The sequence below is a fragment of the Enoplosus armatus genome, chromosome 7, assembly GCF_043641665.1.
Source record: "Enoplosus armatus isolate fEnoArm2 chromosome 7, fEnoArm2.hap1, whole genome shotgun sequence".
Taxonomy (NCBI): Eukaryota; Metazoa; Chordata; class Actinopteri; order Centrarchiformes; family Enoplosidae; genus Enoplosus; species Enoplosus armatus.
Window position 1 is genome coordinate 9,021,694 of NC_092186.1, and position 22,175 is coordinate 9,043,868.

The 22,175-nt window shown below is 46.1% G+C and overlaps 1 protein-coding gene across 1 annotated transcript; it reads right to left on the bottom strand.

The window, feature by feature from the left end:
- Positions 1 to 688: 688 nt before the first annotated feature.
- Positions 689 to 21,601, bottom strand: prrc2c (proline-rich coiled-coil 2C). Its single transcript, XM_070908683.1, has 35 exons — positions 21,474 to 21,601; positions 16,699 to 16,868; positions 16,313 to 16,487; positions 16,009 to 16,118; positions 15,546 to 15,671; positions 15,096 to 15,394; positions 14,901 to 14,980; positions 14,344 to 14,480; positions 14,156 to 14,243; positions 13,494 to 13,677; positions 12,750 to 13,392; positions 12,454 to 12,626; positions 11,729 to 11,990; positions 11,402 to 11,612; positions 8,882 to 11,320; positions 8,149 to 8,312; positions 7,873 to 8,027; positions 7,306 to 7,750; positions 7,098 to 7,183; positions 6,812 to 7,006; positions 6,468 to 6,725; positions 6,111 to 6,203; positions 5,888 to 5,989; positions 5,607 to 5,778; positions 5,204 to 5,425; positions 4,966 to 5,087; positions 4,811 to 4,871; positions 4,663 to 4,756; positions 4,294 to 4,525; positions 4,064 to 4,174; positions 3,731 to 3,925; positions 3,508 to 3,608; positions 3,150 to 3,276; positions 2,805 to 3,056; positions 689 to 2,668 (listed from the first exon to the last, which is right to left on the bottom strand). Exons 2-35 carry the CDS (start codon positions 16,811 to 16,813, stop codon positions 2,393 to 2,395), a joined length of 8,505 nt encoding a protein of 2,834 aa, XP_070764784.1. The 5' UTR covers positions 16,814 to 16,868; positions 21,474 to 21,601; the 3' UTR covers positions 689 to 2,392.
- Between the last annotated feature and the right edge of the window lie 574 nt (positions 21,602 to 22,175).

The following is a 22,175-nucleotide window of genomic DNA, read 5'->3' on the forward strand; positions in this document are numbered from 1 at the left end:
AGGGAACAGAAACAGGGCCGTTTTTCTTGGCTCATGAAAGGTTGGAAATTTTGGAGATATGTGGTTCTCACAGGACAGCAAAGTTGAGTCATTAATAAAGTCAAGCCATTAATTGAGCTATTAATAAATGGTAAACAAGTCATCAGCAAGTTAGTCATCTGCAGTTACTGTATAAATGTTGACATTATTAAATGGATCTTAATACATTGTTTGCAGGTGTAAATGTCAATAAGTTAATTAATTGTACACCAGATGCCTTACAGCCCTATTCAGTAGGTCAGAGGTCACACTGTCTATTAGAGGGGTCATGATGAATTAAAGAGCAGCCAAAACCTGGCAACGCAAACATTTTTATTCATGACTAATGACTTACCTATAAATCATCATCAAATCATTTAACCATTGATAAAGCCTTTTTTTTAACAATGTATTAACCCTTTAAAATTACATAAAATCATTTGAATTAAGTATTGTATTACTAGAAAATACATTTTCCTTATCCAAACACTCTGAAAAGCTCACTTAAGTTGGTTCAGTGTTGTAGTGACACCTAGTGGTCAGATGTAATGTGTGCTGAATTTGATTCTGACAGAGTAAAATAAGAGAAAAACAGTGGAAGATGACTTCAAGTAAAAACCAGGAATCACTGAAAAACATCAACAGTATATTATTTTTATTAGTTTCTGTAACCAAACTGAGAGAATGTAAATAAGACCGTACATATTTTAATACAGCGATGAAACCCCTGTACAAGTTCAACAAAAAAACAAAAGAAAAAAATTACCCTCCCTCCCTCATCCATCCTCCAAAGCAGGGACTCTTTCCCCCAGCTAGGGTTGAGGTGAGGAGGACACCCTCCCCACCTCAGGGTGCATACTACTGTACATATCTGAAGGACCCTTGTCACCACAACCCCGAGATGAAAGCATTGTGGGTGGGGACAGCCAGCGGAGGTGAGGCAGAGACAAAACAGCACTGATTGCTCTCATCAGTAAGGACAACAAAACAATAAAGTGTCCTTCTGCCCAAATGCTTCAGAACTTGAGGCTTCTCATTTCATCTTTTTCCTCGTTCTCCGTCATGTTCTTGTTTCCCCTCATTGTGAGGGTTCACATACACACACTCAAAGTTTTCTACTGTTTCAACAATCAACTCCTCACCGTTTCTATTCCTCTAAATAGCCCTATCCTGCTATACTCTAGCTAAGGGCACTGAAATCAGTCAATAGCAGCAGGTCTGGGTGCTTTACAGTGAAGTGTGTATAGGTGTGTGTTTGTGTGACAGCAAGGATGGGTGTGAAAGCAGTGAAAGGATGTGTGACAGTAGCCCCTAAACTGGGACAGCTGTAAGTAGTGATCATACATCATCCATGTAATCCTTTAAGTCCACTCAAAACTCTGCTGCCACTGCAACAGCAATCCTAAAAGGCTGTGACATCATGTCTGCTCTGCTTTAACCTTTGGCTAAATATACAGGATAGTCCAGCTACAAGCTTTCCCCGTTTATACCACAAACACACACCCGACACACACACACACACACACACACACCCCAACACATCAATAATTCTCAGGCAAGGAGATGAGAGCAGAAGGCAGGAGCAAAGGCTCGCAGGCAGACTAATCAATAAATCAATCATTAAATTCAATTAACTGCTGCAATTTTCACATTTCCATTCTGGTAAAACAAACAAAAAGAAACCCAAAAAGAAAATGACAACAGAATTTCTGATTTCACGTCTCCGTGCGGTAACCGTGGATGAAACCGTTAAGCGTGTGTGTGTGTGTGTGGTAATGGAGGTGCATTCCCACGTGCACAAATCTCTGGATTAGTTGTGATGGGAGATTGGGCAACAAAAAGTGTGCTTCACTAAATGACATCTCCTTAACAAGATTGTTTTGACTACACAAACAAAACTGATTCATTTTTTCGTTAACAAAACAGGTTTCTCCTATAATATGCGTGATCCTATTTGGGAAAAATAAAGTAAAATAAAAAATGGAACAGAAATCAAGAGCTATAAAAATGGCAAACTCAGCAGCAAATCTCATTTCGATTTTTCTTCCTCCAACTCGCCTCTTATCTACTGTCACAGTAGATTTCTATGGAACAACTTGTGCAGCCATTGTATCGGCATCTAAATATGATGGAAGAATCCAACTCAAACGCCGCCACCTACAGTGGGACAACACAGGGGAAGAAAGAAGAGGATTATGAATACGCAGGACAGTGCCTGCTCCCAGTAACCACTACCATCTGGATCTCAACTCCTCCTCCCCCACACTGTCCCCCAGGGCTGATATGAGGTGGTGACTGAGTGAAGGGGGCTAGATTCTCTCTCTTCCTCTCTTCCATCCATGCATATCGTCATTTGAAGAGGGTCGGCAGCTCTTTACTTGCCCTCTTCTGGTTTGATGGCCTGCGGTTTTATGGGGCCAGTCCGTATGGGCTTGGCCGTGGAGATGGGGGGTTTGTCAGAATCTGAGCGGTCGCCTCCCGGCTGGTGGTTTGGGGCCGAGGTCTCGAGTGGGGGTTTTCCTCCCTGATCAAGGCGAGAAACTTTGCTGACTTGCGGGGCCTTGAGTTGCTGCTGTTGCTGTTGTTGCTGCTGCTGCTGCTCTGAGAAGAACTTATGAGTGGACTGGAGCACCTCAGCCCGCTGCTTTGCCTATGGAGTGATGAAGCACAATATAAATATTAAAAAATTTGCCAACCCACTCATCACTGAAAGATTATCTCTTCATCTGACAGGCCCGTTAATAAATCTTATGCACAGAATCAGCAGATAAAATATGGAACTAGACCTTTAGGTCCTGTTCAGCTTTCAGAGCCGCCTGTGTGCCTCTGGGAGCAAGGGAGGGACCAGGAGGTCCTCGGGGAGGGTGCTGGCTGTGCTGGGGGTGCTGTTGGTGCTGAGGTCGGGGATGGGGCATGAGACCACCACCCAAACTGGCTGACATTGGAGGGCCCATGGGAGAGCGCTGGACACCTCCAGCAAACGAGTTAGCGTGAGGAGGTCGAACCAGAGGAGAGACGATGTTGGGCTGAGACAGAATCTGAAATCAAGAGTTGACAGTTGCCTTTCATGCTGATAGCAGGTGCATTATATTAACGCAGTCAAAATACAGGTTTTGTGATAATTATTCTACCTGTGGGTTGAACTGGCCAGGGAAGTGCTGCGTCATTCTCATGGCGGCAGAACTAGGCTGAAACTGCTTCTGGTAAAGCATGCTGTTTATCTTACTGGACTGGCTACTAGGAGAGGTGGAGCTGGCCCTGCAGGCAGAGGAGAGGGAAACAGAGTTATGTGAATTAAGTGCATCAAAATGACATGATGGGTTAACCACACTTGATACTTTGTTGACTAGTCGGTGTAGCAACAAGCATCTTTTAAATAAAGACATGACACATAGCATTGCCCTGCAAAGCTCATCCACTGTTTCAAAAAAAAAAATTTGTGGCTTTTACGTCTTTCTGTGCGTCAGTGTGTGAATTTGTGGGTGGTACCTGTAATGGCTGGAGGTGGGTGTAGTGCTCCTGGCGCCAACAGGAGGAGTTCCAGGCTTCACATCCATCCCACTGCCAAAGAGTTTCAGATCCATGTCCATCTGCAAAGTGTCAACACAAAACACTGTTACAGCTCCACTCTGAAAAATCTAAACCAGGGTGTGTGTGTGTGTGTGTGTGTGTGTGTGTGTGTGTGTGCGTGTGTGTGTTTGAAAGTAAGTACTTTGCTGGTGGGCGGCTGCATCATGTTGTGGCTGGGGCCCATGATGCCTCGGTATGGTTGGGAGACAGGGGGCTGTCGGTTAATGTTGGGGGGCTGGGCCTGGGGAGGAGTGGGAGGAAGCGCCAGGAGGGGCTGGCCTCCCCCAGAGCCAAAGTTTGGCAGGGACAACTGGGAACTGGGCAGAGGGACTGTCACCTGGAGACAGATTAAGACACACAAATGTTACATACTAACAAATGAAAACTGTGCCGCTTTTCTTTTCATACCACTGGAAATTGAACAAATGTGTGTGTTTGATGACTGGTAAAACAAGTAGTTATTCAAAAAGGTTACCTGTTGCATTGCAGAACTGGGTGACTGAGTGTTGCTGTAGTAGCTACTCTGGCCGTGTTGTTGCACCTGCCCTGAGTACATGTTTGAATGCTGATTCATCCCCTGTCGAGCCTGAACCAAAGACACAAACATGTCAGATGGAAAATATACATATACAAAATAAATAACATACAGATGTCAGTCAATATCGTAGGGTAGAGTGAAATATTTCCTGTGAGCTGACTTGTTACCTGCAGCAGGTGTGTGTCAATGAGCTGGGAGCCTCCCATGCCAGAAGGCTGGTTGAGCTGGGGCTCAAACAGAATGGGAATGTGCTGGGTGGAGGAGGGCTGCTGATAGGCCAGATTAGACTGAGGCTTGCCCAGATCAGGTGCCTGCACGCCGGCATAGCTGTGCAGAGATGGTCCCGACAGCATCATGGAGGGCTGTGACAGGCTGCTCTGCATGAACGCCTGCTGAGACCTGAGGGAGGACAGATCAAGACATGGGATCAGATGACAGAACAATGATATCTCATATATACAGGCACTTATGCAGTACTGGATGTTTCGGCTGTGTTTTGGAGCAGACAACTGAATACCTGCGGTGTGTTACGTTACCTGTAAGGCTGCAGCGAGGAGCTGAACAGGTCCTGTGGCTGGGAGACTGGAGGGCCAGTACTAAGTCCTAGCTGAGCCTGGTGTGTGTGTTGGTGTTGATGTTGATGTTGGTGTTGGTGTTGATGCTGATGCTGATGTTGATGCTGATGTTGCGGTTGACCTTGCAGTGGAGCGTATATAGGGATGGGAATCTGCTGCACTGCTGTTGGCTATAAGGTGGAGAAACAGACAAATAAGTTTTACCTTCAACATTAAAAAACCCCCAAAACATTCCCGAAGTTACTGACCAACACAAAATCCTACCTGCGAGAGGCCGGGCTGGAAGCCTTGCTGCTGCGCCAGGGAGGGAGGAGCCAAGCGAGGGTGGGGGGTACTGAAGAGGTGGCTAGTGTCCATGTAGAAGGCTGGAATCTGAGCTGCAGAACCTGGACATACAAGGGGTTAAATATTAGTAATTAGTAACAGACACGAACAGTTATTCAAATATGAAGCTCAACCATCAGGGCTACAAAAAACAAGGAAGTTGATATGTTTCTCTCACCTGCTGCAGACTGAGAGACGTACACCTGTGGGGTCTGCTGCTGCTGGGGCAGGAGGGGAGGCACACAGCCCAACTGAGAGAAGCTGCTGCTACTACTGCTACTGCTGGCGGAGGACAGACTTCCACCCTGCAGTTGCTGGGGCTTCACCTTACAGATGTTAGGGGGGTCAGAGGCTGTGGTAGTCTTGGTGCTGAGGGATGACGTTGTATAGGTACCAGAACCTGCAGGGTGGAGATGGACACATGGTGAATACAATATATCATAATGGATGTACTACTGATCTCAAAACAAACACAGAGGTAAGTCATGAATTGTAGAATGTCAGAGCAATGTTGAGATAAACAAGATGTCAACAAACGATACTGGAGATATACAGTAGATGATAACTGGGAGTTATATTACCTGACAGTGAGGTGCTGGGGGTAACAGAAGCCACAGGGATCTGTGGCATGGAGGCTGAGGAGAAGGTGGAGTACGAGGATGCACAGGAGGTGATGGGGGAGGAAGAGGAAGTGACTGGAGAATTCTTCTCTAGACTCGGGGAGTTCTCCCACGCTTTACGAGCTGATTCCATCTGAGGAGGAGACAGAAAGAAACGAGAGCTTAACGTTTCGCTGAAACTCTAGAGAGAAGTCTTACTAGAGAAAGTAATGTTGCCTGTAGTTTGCTGTACATCTGTGTACCTTTAGTGTTAGGTCAACAGTAGCAGGAGAGACGGTGCTGAGGCTGGAGCTCTGCTGCAGGGTCTCTCGTCGAGGTAAGGGCAATGAGTGGGGTAATGCCACCTGAAACACACCCAAAAAGCCTTTAAATAATGCCAACTAGTAACAACTGTATTGCTCAGACGTGTGAGCTCTTCAAATTAAAAAGAAAGCATTTTGTGCCAGTGTAGGGATGTGTGCTCACATTTGCCACCAAACTCTCTTCCATTTTGTTCCCTCCTGTAGGAACACTGTCAGCCAGCGAGGAGGAGGGGGCGGTGTAGTCAGTGACTGACTCCTGAGAGGGAAAGACATAAATTCAATACACACACACACACACACAAACATGTTCTACTGCAGCAACTTTTTATTGTTCTTATCAGTGTTTCACTATGAACTCATAAAAACAAAGGATTAAATTTTATCTAGAGTAAATAAAAACATTAATGATTTGGTAAAATAATCAGTACTACCATTCATCTAACCACTCTGTACAGGGTTCAGTTTAGTGGTACAGTGTTCGCATAGCTCAATCCAACTATAATAATATGACGATAAATACCTTAGAGTTACTGTTGTACTCTGCTGAGGGGACTGTGATCATGCCCTCAATGTCTCCGCCCAGCTCTGGTACTGTGGCGTCACTGGTGGGAGGACTGGAGTCTGTGGCTCTACTGACGACCCCTCCAGGGACTCCTCCCTCCAGCCCTTCGCCTTCTCCTCCACGTGCATCTTTGGCCTTGCGGTTCTTAAGAGAACGCTCTTTACCAATGGGACCTGGCTTGTACTCCTTGGTTTCCACTGGTTCCATTTCAGGAAGCTGGAGTGGAGGGGAGTTTTAAAGAATTAAGAATCAGTGTTGTTCAACAGCTTAAAACATTGAGTTCTCCTCCACAGCAGAGTTACCTTCTGTGTTTTGATTGGGCCAGCTCGAGGTTGTTTCTGTCTCTGTTCTTTGGGAGCAGGTAGTTTGTTTTCAGAGCCAGTTTCTAGCAACGCTGGAACTCCATCACTGTCAGTACTGCCTGCAGATGATGGTGCTCCAAACTGAATACTGTCTATTGCCAATTCTACACTGCCCTCTGATCCGGGCTTCACACCCTGAAACAGCAACACAATGTTTTTCATGGTTTATCATTTAGCAAAAGGATCATGCACTCGACAAAACATGAACCAGGCGTATTCAACATACCTCAGAGGAGACAGTGCCAGTAAAGGAGGTAAGAGGTTTGTTCCAGGCACTCACAGAAGGTGGCTGAGGAGGGCTGATTGGTCCAACTGGAATATACAGATTACATATTTTAGACAAGAGCTTGCTGATAAATTTGTCTTGACTCCTGAATCTCGTTGTGATGCAGGAGTGAATTTAAGACATAACAGGAATTGTCTTATCCACTCACGCTTCTTGACATCAGGAAGGACAGCGGATCCCGCTACCTTGTTCTCCCACAGTTCTGTACCCAGAGTGCTGTGTGTCTGTGAAGGTGCGGGGGGTAGGCTCTTTGAGGTAAAGTCCACAGTGGCAGAGGGGATGGAGGGCAGAGGAGCCACTGTTCCTTCCAGAGTCTGAGGGGATGCAGCAGGCTGGGAGGGAGCAAGGTGAGGATGCTGGGGAGCAGAAATGGGGGTCTGCTGTTGGGCCTGGGATGTGGAGGCTACAGGAGGCTGAGGCTGTGAGGCCTGCTGCTGCTGCTGCTGCTGCTGCTGTTGCTGTTGCTGTTGCTGTTGTTGTTGCTGCTGTTGTTGCTGCTGCTGTTGTTGCGATGACTGCTTTTTAGCAAATCTTGGTGGCAGCTTTCCTCCACCTCCTCTGCTCTTGTCACCAGAGCCTTTTTTACTCCAGTTCTGTAGGAGCAGTATCAGTTCAGTATACTGTATCAAAGAGGCATGGCTCTTTATCATGAAAGTAATGCATTGCTGTTTAACTTAAAGCTTTTAAAAGTGGTGCAAGATATCCCTCCTCTTACCTGAGTAGTCTGCTCTTCCTTTTTCCGTTTCTCTTCGTCCTGCAGGCGTTTTTGTTGCTTGCGGGAGACCACCTCTGTGAAGCCGTCATCATTGGTGCTGGACTGAGGGTCCTCTGTGGTGGTGACCTCTGGGTGGTCATCAATGATCACAACACCTACAGTGACAGGACAAAAAGGGGTCCAGACATTTACATTCAGTTTTCAGGTGAAAAGCAGCTGGAGCCAGGTATAGGTTCAGTAAGAGTTCAGTGCAAGAGTATAAATGTATTTACTTACTGGCATAATTGTTAAGATCAAACTGAGAAAGAGCATTCTCCTTGGGCTTCTTGGCGGCCTGTTTGGCCTCATCTTTACGACGGGCAGGGTGGTCTTTTGTAGACCTCTGGCCTGCTCCTCCAGCTGTTGGTGCTGACCCCTCTGAGTTCTGCTGGGCAGCAGGGCTGTTCGATCCAGACACAAAAATTTAGTTGGTGAGGACAACAGTGTGGTGTTGAAGGCCTGAGACATGCAAATAAATCTCTCATTTGCAAGCAAAACAAAACAAAAAACTATGCCTCTATTGTTTTTATCATCCTATTGTTTTCATGCCTCTGAGGGATAAAATGTTTTCACTCTGTTCTCCATCAGAAATCCACAGCCAAGGTACAGTAAGTAGAAATACCACCACCCTGATTACATATTTAGTCATTTTCAACCAAAACACTTTGACAGCCAATTACAGCACACTTACAGTACAGTAATCTACCAAAGTGGCAAACCTTTGACAGCCTAAGCCAATTTGGAAAGGCAATACCAACAGCTTACTGAAATGTGTAGATTCTGCACTAGTGTTATGGAGTGCAACTATTAATTAGGAAGAATACTACACGAAAGCTTTATTGTGTGTGTGAATAAACCCGCAGTGTTATTCTACTGCACAATGTTCATTGAGTCAACTTCATTGTGCAAGTGATAATGTAAGCAGACAAACTAATGCCTAACAGACAAAGGCCTGATTGTTCAAACTCACCCTTTGCGGCCGGCTTTGGCCCCTCCCCTCCTCTCCCCCTTGCCCCCTGTGTAACTCCGGCCTGGTTTGGCTCCACTGTTGCCTCTACGATTCTGTCTCTCTGTAGGCCTCTGACTTGAGAAACTCCTCTTGGCTCCAGGAGCCCCTTCACGTTTTGGAGTCAACCCTCCATCAGGAGGACTTTTATTGGGGGTCAAAGAGCCCTGGGGGGGTGCAGGGGCAGGGGCAGAGGCAGTGGCTGCTTCATTAGCGGCCTCCAGTGCTCCTTTCCTTTCTTCTCGCTCTCTCCTTTCGTTGAAGTCACTGCTCTCAGAGGCCGTTTCCCATTCCTCGTTGGCTTGATCTGAAGAGTTCTGGTTGGACAAGTCAGGGGACTTGGTACCGACTGCAGTGATGGTGGGGCTGCTGGTCTCAGGCAAAGGTGCTTCTATAGGAGAGGACAAGTCTGGTGCAGGCATAGTGGCTGCCACTTCCGCAGGCACAGTTACAGGGGTTCCTGGAGCTCTAGACAGGGTTGGGGACAGGGAGATTGGGGCAGGGGCAGAGCTATGGACAGCAGCAGCAGGCACTGGGAGTAGAGGGACAGGGGGACTTGGGGCTATCTCTCCACTAGCTAACACTGCAGCCTCCCGCTCTTTCAAGCGTCTGAAGCGGGGGGGTTTATCTTGCCTGGGGGGCCGCGCAGGTCTGGATCTACGTGGCCTTTCTCTACTACTCTGTGGAGCCCCATCCCCAAACTTCTTGCCATCAGACTTAGGGGGGCGTCGGTCAGTGGGATTGTCATATCTTTGTGTGGACTCTGTGTCCTCAGGCCTGAATGTCTCCATGGGTTTAGAGGGCCACTGAGAGGAGGACTCTCTAGTTGCTGGCCGTCTAAGAGGAGCTGAGCGAGGGCCGCCGCGCTCCCTTGCTCCACCTCGTCTACTGTATAGTCCTCCTCTTCCTCGCCGAGATGGCTCTCCTTTAGGAAGGAATCCTGGCTTGGGCCTGCTTTCATCGTCCCCTCTGGATCCAACTCTTTCCCCCATGTGAGGAGGTCCAAAGCCTGGCTTGTGGGGCCCAGACCGGGCCTCCCCAGGGAGCTCTCGTCTCAGTGGACGGCTAGGTTTGGTGCTAGGCTCACGATCAGAGGGTCCAGTATCACTGGCAGACTCCCTCCCACCTTCACTTTCAGAATCTGTGTCTGACCCACGGCGCCGTCTACGTTTTGGTATAACCTCAAAGTCTGAGCTCTCGCTGCGGGTCTCGCTTTCCTCCCTGTTGCGAAAGGCAGCAGCACCTCCAACAGAAGGTAAATCAGAGCGTGATCGGGGCTCTCGGTAAGGGTACTCTGGCCGGCTTCGACCACGACTCCCCCTGCCTCGACCACTGTAAGTCCCCCGGTAGCTTCGTCCTCTGGAGTAATACTCCCCTCGACCCCGTCCTTTGAAATTTGAGTCAACAGGCCACTCTCTCTCTCTGTCCTTGTCCATTTCCTTCTCCCTCTCGCGTTCCCTCTCCCTCTCCTCTCGTCGGTAGGCACGTGGAGGAAGATTGGACTCTTTCCTGGAGGGTAGTTTGGGTTCTGGATGTTTGTCATTGCTGGGCGGTTTGTCTGCTTTCTCCTCCTGAGAGGAAGAGGTGGGAGCCCCAGATGATGGCTGGGAGTCTCTGGCTCTCTGATGGCCTGTCTGTGTTTCCTCAACCTGAGCAGGTTCTCTCTTCCCCTCACCCTGAGGTCTGGAGCCCTCAGACACAGCAGCAGCTGCAGAAGGAGCTTTGGACGCCTGATCCTTTTTGGACCTGTCTCCTCTTTCCCCCCTCTCATGACGCTTCTCTCTCTCTTCTCTTTGCTCCCTCTCTTCTTTCATGTCCCTTAGGACAGGCTTCTTTATTGGCCCAGACCTGCGGACAGGTCTCTCTCCCCCTGGTCCTTCTCTGCGTCCAGCCCCTGATCTCCCACCCCAGCGCAGCTCAGCTTTCTGCTTGCTAGGGGCTGGCAGAGGCAGCTTCTCTTGTTTGTGTAATCCATCAGCAGGAGGTGTAGCCCTGTTGCTGGTTACTGCAGCCTGGGGGTAGAGTTCATTTTGGGGCTTATCATCAGCCCGTTCTCCTGTGTCCTGAAGCTCTAGTGATTTGGTTCCCAGGGGTAGCCCATCAAACCTGGGCTCATCCAGCTTAAGGGAGTGGCTGGAGCCCTGAGAGACACTCCTCTGGAGCATAGCTTGACCAAGAGCTTCTACTTCTTCCCCACTGGGTAGGCCTGGCTCCTCAGGATCAAACGCTGGGACAACAGGGACCCTGTCTAGAGGCCCTGGCGCATCCTCTGGGCCCTGGATAAATGCTGACAGGGACTCTGTAGGGTCCTGGAAGAAGTTACTTTTATGAGAGTCCAATGAGCCATGGTCCTGGGGATACATAGCTGGGAGACCCCTGTCCAGATCCAAACCAGAGTCCATCCTGTAGAGAAACAATTGTTACTGTATCATGTGCAGAACATCAAAGCTTTTTCTTATGTTGCCATTTATTTATTTATTTTACCTCGGCTCCTTGTTATCATCTCGTCCTTTTGGAGGAGTAACAGACGGTATCGGCTCTGACTGTGGGTATGGATCCGATCCCCATACCATCCGTGAATCTGAGGGCAGGCCATGGTCACGAATTGGTCGAGTCAAGTGGTCAAAGGAGTCAGAGCTGGAGCTGGAGTTGTCACCAGGCTCCCTGCGCACAATCTGCTTAGGAGGCATCCTCCCTGGAAAGGTCAAAACAGAGTGACTTTCAACACGTTGTCTGGCACATCTTTCAGCTTGTCAGTACATTAATCACAAACAAAAAAAATCTCCATTTCTATTCCACTAAACTCCCTACCAGGGTGAATGTTAGTTGGCATGTCCATGGGAGGACGTCCTGAGATCATGCGGGGGTCCATGTAGGACTGCATCATGAGCCAGCGGGGGTCGAACCCCATGGAGGCCAGGTGCTGGTGGTGGGGGCCCATGGGTTGATACATAGAGCGGTGTTGTTGCTGTTGCTGCTGTTGGGTAGCTGGAACTCCACCACCACCTGACGGGGACACAGAGCCCCCACTCTGCTGTTGCTGTTGTTGCCATTGTTGTTGCTTCATCTGTTCCTACAAGACCAATGAGGAATAGTAACAAAGAAAATGTATTAACAATAAATATGTACTACAGCCAGAGACTACTGTGTGTACTACATCGTAAGCAGCTGTCTTTGAAGTGCTGATGGCTCCATGGGGATCTCAATGTCATATCTGCTTTTTTTGACGATACAGTGCTGTCAAAATTGGCACCTATGATCACCATGTACATTGCACAGTATTGGCCCCAATATTATTATTATATTTATCATGTACACCTATACGTCTCCTGCTGTGACTAGTCAACACATCCACTCTGGAAAGGTCTAATTAACTAAAACTACACTTCTTATGCAACTTTCAAAAGAGTAAACGTAAGATCAAACTAACACTCAATATCAAGGTTCACAGTTTGGAAACTAGCCCACTAGTCCAGGACACACCCACATATTATGATTTGACCAGCAACATACCAGCCAGATGTGGACATCCTTACCTGCTGTCTGAGGAAACGAGGTGGCAAAGACTTCTGAAACTGTTTGGAATAGCCTGAGGTGAGAGAGGGACGCATAGCAGCTGCTGCTTCTCCTTCTAGCTGTGTTGGTGCCACAGGGATTTCCTCACCGCTGGGGGGGTCCATGTGAGGCAGAGGCAGGTGGGGCTCATCCACTGCAGGAACAAAAAAAAAAAAAAAAAAAAAGTATTGGCATCCATGGCTGAAAGAATGTCAGTTGCAACTCTACAACGATCATTTACATGCAACTTTGAAAACAAAGCTCTGAGCTAGCTCACCTCTGTTTTCCTCTATGTTGAAATAGTCTCGTATAGGGACTGTTGTCCTGTCAGCCTGGTTCTCCTCTATCAGGGGGCAGACCTCAACCAAGGAGCTCTCGCCCTCGCTATGGGGCTCTGGAGCTACAGTCACGGGTCTCTGGACAGGGGGGCTGGACTGACGAGGCAAGTGAACCTCCTCCTCTACAATTGGTTCTACTGTCTCTCCTTCTCGCTCCATCCTCTCCCTGTCTTGATCCACTTTTTCAGGTAGAGGAGCCTGCGTGATTGGGGCCTGTGATTGTGAAACTGGGATCGAAGGTACAGGACTGGATACAGGAGCAGGAGCTGATGAGGAGACTTCGTCATGGGCAGTTTCTGCGTCATCATTGGTGGTCTGAGCAGGGGCAGATTTTCCCTCAGCTGCCTGGCGGTGTTTTTCATTGAGACGTTTAAGTTTTTCAGCACAAGCAGCAAGCCGCTGTTCTTCCATCCGCCGTTCCTCTTCCTCTCTCCTCCGTCTCGCTCGTTCTACAGCTTCAGAAACTTCTTGAGGCTTCTTGCGCTTCTGTCGCCAGGCCTCAGGGTCCTCATCGGCACCAGGAGGCGCTGCAGCCGATTTGCTCGCACGCACAGCTCCACCACCTACAGAACGACTGCCGCCCTGGAGAATAGAGAAATTAGTAAAAATACAGACTTATCTTGCTGCTAAAATAAGCAGTGCAAACATGATGAGAGGCTTGCGTAATGCATATCCAGCTTTACCTGATAGTCCTGTGGAGCAGCTGACTTATTGTACTGCCCCATACTGCCAGGTGATGGTGCTCTCGGATCTACAGTGTCGGCCCATGCGGTTTTACTGCCCCCACGATCCTCAGAGCCCTCCTTCCAGCCCTCCTGATTGTCTGATGGCCGAGGTCTTATACGCTCCACTTTGCCCATCCACTCCCTGAAAATAATGTCAATATAGTTAAGTAAAAACAAACAACAATAATAATCAGATTATTCCAACAGACAATGACCACAGTAAGATCTCTCTCCTAAGCCACTCACTCTTCACAACCCACATCAAACCTCATCACAAATGCTCTCACTGAACACAAATTGGCTTTGATAACTTGTCATTTCTGAATCCTTTTACTCTGCATGAACTATTGAATGTATAATTGTGGTATGTTAAATAATCTATCATTCCTTGTGTTCTAGTTGATTTTCAGACTCTAGTGACTTTAATGGAAAGCAAGACAGGAAAACAAAAATGTGCGGCATGCTTTGTAAAAATGAATGTCAGTATTGTAAATTATATATATTTTGGGCTAAATTGTCTAAATACAGAAAAACAATCCTGTGGTTCTTTAATAGTGAAGCCCAGAAGCTAAATGGTGAATGCAAGACAATGCAAATGTTGAAATGATCAAAATACTCACCAGTTTTCTCTTTTGTCCTTAGCAGCTTGGTTCTCCTCATCATCACTGAAGTTTAGTTTCTCAGTGTAGTCCACCTCCATCTGAGCTCCTGGATTGCAGAAAGGACAGGATTGATATGAAATAGAACTAGAACTAGAGTGAAATGACCTTTTGAGACTGAAGCTCATAGGTAATGTATAGCTACACACCTGCCCAGCCCTCATCAGCATCAGTGTCTAAGTTGTCCAGCTCTTTCAGTTCTGTTGCACTGATGATAGAGGGTCTGTCTGGGTCCTGGAGCCAGGCCTGAGGGGGAGGCTGCTGGGGTCGAGCTGAACGAGGACCCCTGACCACCCAACAGAGAAAAAAGGAGAGGAAAGTTCATTATGAGACCTAGTAATTTTCTCTACTAAACTCTAAGATATGTAGGTATGTGTTTGATATTTGCCAAATTTGGGAAATCAAAAATGTACAATATTCCTTTTACACTGGTATGAACAATGTGTTTCTGTGTAATCTTATGACATCTTATGCTTGTCGTTTAGGAAACTTGGGTTAATTTCTTATCATAATCACCAGCTGGTATGTACGCAGCTTGTATAAAAACATTTGAATCGCCTTTGAACTGAGTAGTTGTTAATTATCAAGGAAGAATCCAGAGTACATTGTGTTTATGCAATGATAAAATCAAAAATGTGTATTTTACTTTGTAAAAAATCAAAAATGTGTATTTTTCTAGGGCTTAGCCATTAAGATGTGAACTCACTTTGCTCCATCTTGTGGTACAGGGTATCTGAAGTTTGCTTGCCCTGGGCCAAAAGCCATTTGAGGATAGGCATGGAACATCTAAAAACACAAACACAATGATCTTCACACAGGGACAAGAGATAAACACTGAAACTAGATATATTAACTTTGATATGCTAATGCGGTCTGTCCACAATGTCAAACTGTGACTTACGTAGGGTGGCATCATGCTCCTGAAAGCGGGATCAAAGTGAGTTGGCACCCCAGCAGGAGGCTGCTGCCCCCCATTAAGTTTAGGCTGAGGAGGGCCAGAGGGGGGCAACCTCTCCCTGCCATCCCTCTTCTCCCTCTGACCATCAGTGGTTACGTTTCGCCCAGGGTCATCAGCTTCCCCTGGTGGTGTAGAGGTACCAAGGCCCGTACTACCCTCCTCTGGAGCCCTGTTGTCCATCTCAGGGGGGCTGGGTGCAGTGTTCAAATTCCTGCCTCCACCCTCCCGCCAACTGCCAACATCTAACAAGACAGAAGGAAGAGAGATATTCCTGAATTGAATTGATATTTATTGTTCGATTTGACTTACAGTCAGGGAGCCTGTGGTTCCTTAACACCAGGAAAACAATCAGTGAACACTGTAACATGTTTATGTGCACGAGTGTGGCCATACTTTGAGGTCTGAGGCTGGGGCCTGGTCCATAAGGCTCCTCCTCTTGGCCGTCCCCTTTCTCTACCTCACCAGCCGCCTGCAAGCTGGGAAACTCCTGGTGAAAATGGCTACTCACACGAGGAGCTCCTGCACAACACAAGCACATTATTATGAACACACAAGGTTGACTTATAGAGAAGCATTGACAGGTCTAATCCTCGGTTGGTGGCCTCTTCCAACCCAACATCACATTTAGCAGAGATTAAATGGTCTGCAGTCCATGCAGGCTGCCGTGTTTGAGCGCTGTAAACCAATTAAGGATTGTGGCTTTGTTTGTTTGGACACAAGTAGGAAAATGGTATTACAAATAGTGTTTACAACATCTTATTTAAATGCCAACAAAGAGCATGGGCCTAAAACATAGTACATCTACGTTTTGTGAGTAGCTGTAATGGTTAGGGAGCAAGTGTGGGGGCATATTTACCGTCTAGCTGTGTCGGCTTGCTGTTGGCCCAGGAGCGGCTGCCCCCAACAGAGAGCTCTTGTGACTGGAGCACTGCTGGTTTGTTCTGGGGTGGGGGCGTCTCCTGTTGCCTGTGGCACATAAAACAGGTAACAGTTATCAACAAGACTCATCGTTTGAAATGAGGATGACAGACTTCTCATTTAACAAAGACATTTTCAGTTATTCTGCAGCGCTTAACATACACCTCCATTTAGAGACGAGCTATAACAAAAGGGACGGTGCTTAGTTTCATACCCACATGTGCACTAGTTATTTAATTTACCTCTCCTCCCCTGCCTCAGATCGAGATGCCCAGCCACTACCGTCTTTGGGGACAATGTTGACGTTGGGGTCGTTTCCCTTGTTCTCTGCCTTCAGGCTGGGCAGGTTGGCCGGAGGGGGCATGCGCCGGCTGGCAGCAACTTTGCCCAAACTCTGGAGCCCATGTCTGGCAGCCACTGGGATGAAGAAACATTTCACATGTAGGAGAACAGGAATATTAGGGTTTTTAAGGTCAGGGTAAGAACTTGATCATTCATACAGATTATATTATATTGCCTCATTATTCATTAGTAATTGTATGCAATACTGTGCAAGACTAATAATAATAATAACAATAATAATAATAATAATAATAATAATAATAATAATAATATAGTGGGGGCTTACCTGCAGTTTTCTGGGTTTCCAGAGATTTGCCCTTATAGGTATTGAAGAGGCTAAGGGTTGCATACTTTGTTTTGCCATCCTTTGCCTTGGTGCTCTGCCCTGACTTCTCTGACATTTCGCTGGAAACTCATTGAGTCTGGTCCTTTGGCCTCGCCCCCAGAACCAGCCTCCTATAGACCAAGGGTGAAAGAAAAATGAGAACACCACAATAAGGTGCAGAGCCCTACAGTTGATGTTAAGAGCTTCTTTTTCTGCAAATTCAACACCTGAGCTGGATGCCGGCTTACAAAGCAATGAAGCGGCTTTTGTGGAACTCAGAATGATTTCTTTTCAAGCCAACTTCAGGCCAGGGATTGCAGTGGTGCTAAAAAGTCACTGGCCCGCTGTCAATTAATGAATGTAATTTTTGGGAGACGCACCAAATTTAATGATAACATTGATAAGTACAAATATTTAATTGTGGATTGATCATTTCTGGCCAATACCCGATCCTAAATCCATAAATTTCAAACTGTGCAAAACTTCTGTTTTGAGGCTAGCACAAACATGACATCATTTGTTTTGCAAACACTGTACATATATTTATTTGTTTATTTGATAGGGGCAGAGCATGTTAATGAACATCAGTATAATAAGAGATGTAAACAAGCGAGAATGCTAATTTATGTCGATAGTTTTTGGATTCTTGGATTTGAGAAACACAGGTCGTTAAGTCCACACCAAGTACAACCTGTCATTGAGTCTGTGGCCCAGAGTTTCAGTAGAAAAAAGGAAGTGTTTTTTGTTTAAAGTTGTAAATGTATATCATCTGTTACACCTATCTGTAGGTCATATCAGTGAAGGTTTAATTGATCATGCTAGCCTATGTATGGTGCTAGCCAGGGTAAAGTTGACAGAGCGAGGGGAGGGAAGATGTTGCACTGTGTTGAAATAAAGGGAAAAAAATGCTCAGCCTCCTTGATGGTTGTTCCGACACATTCAGAATCATTACCGCGTTTTTTAGTTAGCATTGTCATTAACAGGCTTTGTGTGTGTGCTTGTAAAATTTATATTTGAAAAGGTGCAACCCTGGAACTCAAACCATTTTCGGATGCCCCCAAAAATATGTACTTAAATAATGAAATGAATAACATAAACGTGCGATGACTAGTCAACTAATGGCTTGATGATGCTGATGTAAGAAAGCAGCAAGACAAACTGACCGATTGGAGGGAGGGGGGGCACCGTGGGAAAATGGAGCAGGATTTAGGGTACTTGGAGGGGTAGCAAGAAACACAAGCCAGAAAGTGAATTAGAGTGAGCAGTACCATGGACAGAGAGACGGCATGTTTTGGGCTGCAGTGTCTTTTTCAGTCACACAGAGGTCATTTATTATTAACGAAGAGGTGGTGGAACAGTGTCTGTAAGTGTGTGTGTGTGTGTGTGTGTGTGTGTGTTGGGGGGAGCTGACAGCTCTGATGAGCTCAGTCTCTATCTGCAACTTGGCCTTGGAACACTTTGCAAAGGAACATTCACTTAAAGGAAAAGTCCTTTTGTTTGAAAACAACCTGGTTCTTATTTTGTAAAATACTGTCCAATACAATGATAAACTGAACCATGACAATAAAACCTAGGTTGCAATTAGTACCAGTACCAGTCCTGATCTGAGCGCTGTCACAAACTTGGACACTTTAAAGTCCTTTGAACACATGCTTGTTGATTTGAGTGCACTGTGTACTGTGGAGGAATAAAGAGACGCAAAACCTATCTGAATGATTCTGTAATTGGAAGCTGGGCTGAGTGCGGCTTCTAAATTTGGAAGAGCAGACTGATCACAAATCAGCAGACACAATTTATGAGAAATTGACAAGTGAAACAGTTGCATTTATCATCATTATAAATTGGTGTTTCTAGTACAATTTTGTCATGTGCTGCAGTGATGCTTGACAGGAGATGGGGAGGTAAAACAATTTGAATGTAGCAGGAACACTTCATCATTTTAGTACTCTGTAAATTGAATCACTGCAGCAGATCTAGTAAAGCAGTAGTGCAGCTCGACTCCCTCTTGGCTATTGAGGGTGTTTGTCTGGGACTCCCACACACCACAGAACACACAGTGATTATATTAAACATGACTGATACAAATCAGAGGGTTATCAAGAGCCCACAACCAGGTAGTGGTGTTAAAACTGAACCTTCCCAGACCCATACACCAGAAAAAGATCTGATCATCATTTATCAAGAAGAACAATAGGCTACAATTCTCTTCTTGTGAAAGGTCAGTTTAAGGAGTATGAGGCAGAGGTTGGCGGAGGGACTGGGTCAAGTGTGTGCAAAATGGTGTGTGCATAAATTCTGAAATGAGGGAACACTGAAAAGAGGCCAAGCAGCCCAAATGACAACAGTCTTACTTCCTCTGTGCACAGAGCGCAAATGATGATGCTAATGTGACCACAGGAGAGACCCTGAGGGCCAAAGTCACCTGGGGATGAGCCCTCTACACAGAAGGGGGTCAAGTCAGTGTACAATCCCTGTTCCCTTCCTAAATCAGCTCCATCCCTTAAACTATCAACATACATTCACAGAGGGCAAAGGGGAGGGACGCATACTATCAAGCACACAATAGCACCCCTGCTCCCCAGACTCAATTGGCTCAGCCCGACCTCCAGCATGACCCTGCACCCCTGCAACTACTTCTGCATCACAGTCCATCCATAAAGGTAAGCCCTTTCTTCCATTTTGCAATACTCACAAAATACCAACATTTTGGCGTTTCTGCTTGGCAAGAACTAGTTTGTGTGTGTTGAGAATGTTGCTCTGTCTAGTGAATAATACTGAATTAATGCAGCTTGTCTTTTCCATCCATCAAACCATGTGGTCAGGAAAATTACTTTCCTGTCTTGGGGATGATACTGAAGAAATCAAGAATCCCGCTTTACAGTTTGTACGCGATTATTGTTCAAAGCCTCAGAGCAGTTACTTTGGAGGTCTAAATAAAAACAAACACAAAAAGTTGCTTCCCCAATAGCAAATTACAACTCCCTTCAGCATTGCAGATCTACTTCCAAGTTCAACCTGTGTGTCGGCTCTGATACCTTACCCGTACAGTGGTCAAGTAGCCCAATCTTTTGTTTAAAGCGGGTCATGGGATTGACCTGTCTAAGGCAACAGTGAAGTCACAGAATGAGAAGTCATGTAGATGACCTAAATGATGGGTGCTGAAAGAAGAGGCTTGTATTTCATTGTGACAGTCTGTATTGTAATGTTGTCCCCTGTGAAGAACTCTGGTTCAAAATCTCTACAATGCTGAGTATATTATGTTAATCATCTTTAGGTATACTAGCCAAAGTTTCAACACTAAGACTAAGGTAGTGATTTTTTATTGTTAAATATGTACATGTGTATGGCGTGGGCTGTGGACATGCATAGATACAAGATACTGGACTGAATGTCCTGGCCTGTAAGTAGAAAATATAATGCCATATCCACAAGTTGGACTGATTAGCACACATTCAGCATCTACCAACTAAGCTTCACTTTAATCAGGGTCAGTGCAAGGGGTTTCATCTAACATCTCAACAATTGCTTACCGTTTTAGGCCCCTTGAACAAAAAGCAAGGGAAGCCACTTAAGATTATTGTGCTTCCCTAACACCAGGCCATCAATACCACTGAGATGGTCTCCCTTGGGAGTTGTTGAAAATTTCATCAAGCACACGAGAAACTGGAGGGTGGCTAGGTTTTCATTAATTGGCTTAAGTACTTGGATTCAATGCACAGATGAAACATTTGTTACTGCAATTATGAAATATGCACATGTAAACACTTATAGGGGATTAACCAACGTGGTGTAGCTTCTAAAATTCAAAGTCAGATTGTTGTGAAGAGAATCACAATACAGAAATCATTAGAATCTCTTTTTTCCAAGTCAATGCTTGAACCTTCCATAATGTACTTCCATCTTCAGCAGCAGATCTCTGATCAGGCCATGTTATTGGCTGGTCAATCAATAAGTGCTACTCCAATTAATAAATGTCTGAATGCCCTCCCTAAAACTAGTCAGATGCAGACCTATTTCTAATCATGGATGCATATATGGAAAACAATACCATGTCCCCCAGGTGGTTTCCACACCAACACATGGTTTATGAATCATATCGAGTCTTTCACACTCAACCCTGCCAAACGTGCAAAATAGAAATGTGCTCCTTTATGACCATATTTGTTGGATCTGCAAGCTATCATGCGTAAGAAGGAAAGCACTGTGTTAATCTGTACAGAAGACTTCAGATCATGAAAAGCACTAATAAATCACAACACATCGCCAGCACATTTAGTCCAATTCAGATGAGATGAGAGCCAAATGTGTACCGTCGTATTGTTTCTATAAATCACTGCCATTGATGAGTCTGTAGGCCAGCCTTAATGAGTCAAACTAACGTTACTGGTGGGATGGGTGGCTCATACCGGCAGGGAGTAGAGGCCCGCTTCGCCCGGAACTCAACTAGACCGGGCTAATATCATTCTTTAGTTGCGCAAAAGTTATACACAAAAATAACATTACAATCTAGCCAGCAACACAGACTTAGATTTATAATATGAAACATTGTGCTGTTAGAGAGCAGGCCGCCAGCTTGTAACGTTTAGCATAGTTTCGTTTCTCACTAGTCGCCATCACATCCACTTTCAGCCCTTCAGTTGCCAAAGCATGCTAACCAGCTAGCGTTGTGTGAACACCAACACATCAGCTACGGGGCAAAACTTTAAATTTGAAACTTGCATGACATGCAGACCCACCTGCCACCGCCGGTGCCTTCTTTGTCCTTTCGGCTGTTGAGTGGCCTGACTTGAAATCTGGTTTCGGCCTGGTTTGTGGTGGACGAATATGTGTCTGGCCGGCGGATTACAAAAGCTGGCTAGCCTGCTAACCCAGTTCGGCTAACGATGGTTAGCTACTTTGCTCGTTGGCTGCCAACAAACCGCTCTCCACATGCACGGCTACTGTTTTATGTCTTCTGCGCCGTTATTAAGCCGCCAGTCTGTTCTTATCTGTTCGGCCGTTACTGCGGGAACCGGTATGCGGTCGCCCCGTGGTTCTGTGTCTTTCCCCACCCGTTATCTCGTGCCAGGTCGTTTTTCTAGTTGAGTGAGGCCCCGCTCGCGCCGCGGCCTGTCGCACAATCAAAGATGGCAGACTGTAGTTGCCAGATTTATCCTCTCATGTCCCCCTCTCAAACCCTAACCCCCTGTGCAGGTGTTTAGTCACACATCTGTCACCATCAACATCACCCATTCAGAGAAGAGTCAGCCTCATAGATTCAGCTTTCTTTACAAAAGCGCAATACACGTCTTACCTGTTGACATTAATGGCATTGAAATTCTACATAGATCTACATTATAATAGTGTTATGTAAATGATAATCTATTTAACACCAACATAAGTTTTCCGTTTAATGTATACATTTTGTTACATTTGTGGCGGATTGCTGACATTTAACA